This window comes from Trachymyrmex septentrionalis, unplaced genomic scaffold (genome assembly GCF_001594115.1).
Source record: "Trachymyrmex septentrionalis isolate Tsep2-gDNA-1 unplaced genomic scaffold, Tsep1.0 scaffold22, whole genome shotgun sequence".
Classification (NCBI taxonomy): Eukaryota; Metazoa; Arthropoda; class Insecta; order Hymenoptera; family Formicidae; genus Trachymyrmex; species Trachymyrmex septentrionalis.
Window position 1 is genome coordinate 1,909,957 of NW_017305375.1, and position 6,939 is coordinate 1,916,895.

The 6,939-nt window shown below is 26.8% G+C and overlaps 1 protein-coding gene across 1 annotated transcript; it reads right to left on the minus strand.

Moving 5' to 3' along the window:
* Positions 1-3,983: 3,983 nt before the first annotated feature.
* LOC108748309 lies at positions 3,984-6,295 on the minus strand. The gene is made up of 4 exons (XM_018486358.1): positions 6,155-6,295; positions 5,500-5,854; positions 4,510-4,878; positions 3,984-4,324 (listed from the first exon to the last, which is right to left on the minus strand). The coding sequence occupies exons 1-4, from the start codon at positions 6,293-6,295 to the stop codon at positions 3,984-3,986; spliced, it is 1,206 nt and encodes a 401-aa protein (XP_018341860.1).
* Between the last annotated feature and the right edge of the window lie 644 nt (positions 6,296-6,939).

Consider the following 6,939-nt stretch of genomic DNA (forward strand, 5'->3'; position numbering starts at 1 on the left):
ACAGAGGAATAGCTACAACAATAAAACAACGATGAAAAGGAGATGGCAACGTGTGTACTATGCATCGAAAGAGTGAGGATTAACTGAAAACCTGAAATAGGATGAACTATATACATGCAATAGTTATCGGTAAATTTAAGATTTCTTGTAAATCTTGTAACAAATTTTGCCTAGTCTATAATTAAACTAGAATTAAGTAGAGACATTAAGGGGCTCCTAAAGTGATTCTATTTTATCAATTTTTTCAAACAAGTATTTTTCTAACTGCCTTTATAGATTAAACAAATCCTTCTCCATATTAAAGTATAAACAATAATATAATCCAAACCGATCGGCTTTATGCCAAAAACTAAAAAAAGGTGAAAAATTACAGTTTACCGACTTTTAACGTCGACTCGTAATAATGTTTGCTTTATATACGAGTTTTATACTTCGTACGTACAAAACAATCTTAGTTTGAACTAAAGATTACTTGAACAACCAATGTTAAGTACTTAGAAATAGGTTTAGATACTTAATACGAAAGATTAGTCAGAAAATTTGACGTGCGATATTGATGGTGTGATATAAAGATATGTCGATGTGTACTTTATCGGTAAAACAGCGATTTTATTCGAGCTTCACTTTAGGATTCCCTTAAGAAAACATTATTTCATATCTTCATTTTTTTATACAACATAATACAAAAATTATTACTAAATAATGTAGTTATATTATTCTGTTACTAAAATTTTATCATAAAGTAAATTGGATTACGATTTATTGAAGATAAAATGTACCTTCATTGCATAATAAAATCACTCATTAAAAGTTGAAATAAGATGACCAAACTGAATTCGTTTTGCAGATGATGAGCTAAATATCTGAAGCGATGATGTCTTTTTAACATGATGCCAAAATCTATTGCAATTCTTCGCTATTTTCTATTTCAAAGAATTCCACTTTGAGAACTTTGAACTGTCCACATACATGCATTGTGAGATCAAAGGAAAATTCATCGCTTTCGCATTGCAAAATATACAGTTAACAAGGTTGTAATGTCTGCAGGACTTCAACGAAGCCGTAAGCGATAGACGTATTACTTCTGAAATAAGCTACTAAAAGCATTCTTCTTTCGCTTGTTTTATTATAAATCTGCTCTTCAAAGGTCCAAGGCAAATCAAAATTGACGAATATAAGAGATGAGAAAAGAAACACACAAGAAAAACATCCAAGATAAAAAATTACCGAGAAACCCCGCCTATCCCAATGCGTGCATATTTTAGTTTAATATCGCTTGTATAAGGATTTTTTACGAAAGTTCAATCATTGATGATAGATTCCACCAAAACTAGTTTGTGTCTCCAATTTACACAATGCAAAAGCAGTTCCGATATACTAGTATCGATAAGAATATCATTAAAAAAGCGTCTAATGCGTTCTCATGACCACGGCAATGTCTAATAACTTCCAATGGCAAACTGATTATTACACTCTGCTAATTAAAAGAAAATAAAGATATTGAGTTCTTGTGAAAATTACTTTATTTTTATTAAATTATACACAGTCTGACAGGAAAAACCTAATGCTTTTATAATGACTGTAGTTTTGTCGACGGGGAGGATTACGTTCAATGGAGTTTACGTAGCGCACATGACGCCATTTTAGTAGCTATGGAATAGAAACATAGCTACAAAAACCTGGTAATTTTTAAATTAATACCACGCAGGGCAAGTTTTGCATACAAACAAATGTCGTTTTGTAAATATCTACAAAATAATATATCTCATTCATAAACACATATAATACATAATTTTATACATATATAATTATACTTATTTGGTAACCGGAACTCAATAACTGGTATATCAGGAAATTATGGTATAATATTATAGAAAACAATGCGACGTGTAATGTATAATTTCCAGACTAGCAGAATGTGCGAAAAAATGGAAAATATTTCAATGACATTATTTTCAATTCTAAATAAACAGTTAATAAAATATTAATTAAATGACACATAATATTCTACACATTTACAAAATAAGATTTGTTAATATATAAAATTAGCCTGCATGGGTATTAATTTAAACACCAGGAATTTTTATGGTTATCTTTCCTAGTAATGCTTGATAGCTACTAAAATAGTGTTATGTATGTATGTTCTTGAACATTATTGAAAATATAATTTTTTCTAACAGCTACAATTATTATAGAAGGTTTTTCTGCCAAATCTTATATTTTGTAATCTAATTTAATATTTATTAAATATAATACATCATCAAAATTAAGCAAAATGTGATATTTATTTATTAGATAAAATTTATTATTTCAAATTAAACAAAAACATTAAACATTACATACGTAAACAAGAAAGCAAAATGAAAGTTAAATCTAAATTCTTTTAGTAATAACTGACAGTTACAACTATTACATACATACTACTTACATCTATTACAGTCGACATAAACCAACGAATTCTCGAAAATATATTTTCTTTTTCTATATATATTTTCTTCATTGAGTATAATATTCCAGGTGTACCAAGTGTATCAAGTATACCAAGAAGATATTTATAAAGCGTAAATGAAGTTTCAACATTCTACTCTATAGTCAATTCCATTTTCAACTACTTTAAAACCTGCAGACTGTAATAATTTTTTCAAATTATTTCATTCGATAATTGAAATTATATTACACTGAGTTTCTTTTTAGTTTGACTTTTCCTCGAAAAAAAATATAGTCCTTCGTTTCTTTACAATAATTGCATTGTGATGATATTCGATAACTACAATTCACATTTGTTTTGCTGCGACAACTCCTCGTGAAACTAACTTTCCTGGATTTCTGATTTATTATTTACATCTTTTACCATTTCCTTTAACTTTCTAAGAATCCAAGTATAGTTTGTATTTCTACATGTATTATTTGTATAAATAATATAGTTATATACGACACATTGTTCTCAAAGATACTTCCTTCGTCTTTGAAATAATAGATTTACAGCCATTTAAGTTGCATTTTATTGATAAATAAAAAATTTATGGCAACAGTGAAATAGTTTCTTGAATTATTGTTTTATCATCTTTTTCTGCAGAAACGATTTATTCTTTCCAGAAAGATAAATAAAGTATAAAAAATTAAAAAATATTATGTATGGAAATAAAGAATGAAGATAATAAAAAACTGTAGCATAAATATGATATTTGACAAACATAACATCTTCACAAACTAAGCACACACAATAATGGTAAAAAATTATCCATTATATATTATTAATGATTCTTCATAGAGCTCATATTTTTGTATCTCTAAATTTCTTCAGTAAAATCCTTTGTGGAAGTAAAAAACAATATTAATATAATATGTACAAAAAAAAGCTGCTGCAAAGTGAGAACATTAGAATAAATAGTCCTGAAAATAAAAAGATATTGTAAAGAAGTTGAAAAAGAAAGCTAAGATTAATTGATACAAACAATATATAAATAATTTCGAAACTATGTCACATTCGATAAAATCGTGTGTCTTCATAAAGAAAAGTTATAATAAATAATTGCACGGAAAAATCGATTTTGCTAAAGCAGCTAAAAATTTAGTACATAAGTAGTTTAGTAAATAAATTAATAGTGTATGAGAAGTATAAATAATTCTTAAGACTCACAGAAGGCTATTTGCTGGACGTGTGTCCATAGCAAAGAAAGAGTTAAACAATATATCTTGATATAAATTGCGTATGAATCATGAAATTAAATCTTATAAAATTTGATTAATTTGTAAATTCTTCTATTGATTAATATACTACACAAATGTTGAATAATTCAATTTAATCAAACAATTGGTTTCTTTTTGTAGTATAAAAGTTAAGACGTATGTCTCAAAATACTTTTTAATCAAACATATTTATCTATATATGTATATTACATAGTATCAGTTTTCGTAATAAGATCTCAAAAAATTTACGCACATACACGCATGCACGCATATGAGTACTATACTAATTAATATTACTTTTGTAGCGCTATTCTTAAAACTGAAATATATGAGGCCGCTGTTTTAAGGACATACATCATCGTCTCGCGATTAACATAAAAAAATTTCCCGCCGGTTAAACGAAATGGAATACTCGACCTCATCATCGCAAAATGCACATCTTTCATCAATGCTGCAGGAAGTGTAAACCAGGAAGTTGTATACAACATATAGAATATGTCTTCGCTTTCCTTTTGCAAGAATTCACCACCATAAGTATATACCAACGATTGCATTATCAAATAGTTCAAGACAAAAACACTCTTTATCGCCTCAACATGATTTTTCTCGTTTATACAAATATTTAAACGCAGTCCTAAAAATAAACATTTTATTTTAAAAGAGTACGAACATGTACAAATATGTTCAAGTTATAAACTGTGTGACCACTAAATAAAATGTGATAAATTAAATATAAATTTCTTCAATTTTTATACAAATATGTATGTAGATGTTAGATTGTAAATATAAATGCGAAATAAAATCTTTGATATACATTACCTATTAATGCAAACAAAACCGTCACTATCACAATTTGACTTAATATAAGAAAATGAAAAGTATCTTCCAAATTTTGATACAATTCCATTAACAGGCTATGCCTGTTAATCAAGTTAACAAATTTTTTTCGATAATTTGCTTCAGTGTTCGGCTCGTTCGTAAATGTTTTGAAGTTGTTTTTAAGCACCTCGAGTTGACCGGTGAGATGTATTGTGATGTTGAAGAAGAAACTATCCACGGTAAATAATAAGAAAGATAATACGCATGATTGAACAATTTGGATTGTCAGGATTATTGCATACTGTGGACCAGTAATCAACTGACTCAATGGACCAGACGGAATCAAAAGTAACCAATCTGTTGTATTAACTGCACATTATATAAAAATAAAAAAAAAAGAATATTACCACATAATTTAGTTTATAATTAGATTACAAAACTAAGTAATGATATATAGGAAAACTTGTGTTAAATTTAAATTTATATTTAATTTTGTTCAATTTAAATTTAAATTTAATTAATACATTTATTTATCAAATGGCTCATTCAAATCTTTGTGTTAATTTAACATAAAATAACTGTTTTAAGAATTAAGTAACACAAATATTATGTAAATATCAATACATGAATTAACACTATTGCAATTTATAAGAAAATTGTAGAAACATACTTCTTTAGTAAAATTTATAAAATATAAATTTATAAAATATAAATTTATTTATAAAATAATAAATTAACATATTTTTTATTTATTTAGAATTTTTATGTTTTAAAATAAATTATTTTTATGTTGCTTGATCACACACACACATTTACTCATAAAAAATATTTTAGTTAACGCTAAGAAACATTAATTTAATAAAAATATTTAAATAACACAATAATATCATGTAAAATTAACACTCGACATGTTAAAAATTTGACAAGGATAGTTTAACACAAATACAAAAACGATTTTAACTATAAACCATATAACAAATACAATTTTACCATTCATTGAATTCATGTCTGTGAAGAATATCTGCTTCAGATTAATGAATATGATAACTGCTATATACATGCCTATGCATACATACAACGAGTATAATAATGTAAAAGTAAGTATTTTGGCTTTAACTGCATACTTCTTCATAATCTTCCTAGTTTCCACATTATTTTTAACAGATAACCAATCATCAATAGCAGCGTTAATGTTCATACCCAGCCTTTTTTGACTAACAATAAAACACAGATTTTTTATAATTCCAGTCAATATAGACGCAAAAAATGTTATACTTTCTATATTTGAACTGGCCTCCTTGCTGCTCCAGAGGAGCTCCGTCGTCAGAGCAGGTAGTGTCATAAACTGAATAACAATTAGTATTAAAGCAAATACTAATAAATATAAAGGAATAATTTAATAAATGATTTTATTTTTACTGTAAGCATAAACTTGTCTAACAGAAAAATAAAATTTCAAATTAAGAAATTTTAAAAGTAAAATACTAAAAAAGTGAAATGTTAAAAGAAGAAATTATACATTTTGAAATTATCATTAAATATTTAGAAAAAAACTTCTCGCTATACTTTACTTTGCAAATTTTTAGACTTTCCATGATATTCTTTGAATATACATTATACTACTATCCTTCTTGCATTAACATACCTGTGCAATCAAACAAAAACCCCATTGTATCTTCGTGAATACTGTCTGTTTCTGTAATGGCCACAAACCGTATACTTTTAAGAATAGTCTATGAGTGGAGAAAACGTAAGCGATGTCATCGTTCCAACGTTTATTCGTCATTCTAGCAAGTGGAAGAACTCGAATGATAGCTTATTCGAAACTACTTCGTTCAGTTGTTGCAAACTAAATTTTGTCAAATTACCGTCAATTTACTATCATTCGATTCTTATTATAAGTTATCAAGAGCGCCATATTAACTTATTATTTCACCAAACTCATGTTTTATTAACTTGCGCAGAAACACTTCTTTTATGGACAAAGTGAGTGGAAGGATCGGTGTACATCATGTCTTTTTATATGTCTTTACATTTCTACTTCCATTGTCATTTCTACCATAGAAATATTTGGCGAAGTACATTTGGTAAAATTATTAATTTTATTGTTCCACATAGAGTAATAATTTTATACATATTCAACTTATAATGATAAATGCAATTTAATAAGAACTAAAATATCAAATATTATGTAATTATTAAAATAAAAATGTTTTTTAATTTTCATTTATAATATTATGATTTAATATTATTTCATGTATCTTCTTAAAACTCTTTCGTATTTACATTGATACTAAAATATGATTATTTGCTTAGTATTGTGTTGATCCTATATGTACTGCTAGCGTATGTCTTTTATATCAGACATGGACTCCACAAGGATTCTAAATGTATTCATTAGAATCTGTTACCAAGATGTTAAAAACAGTT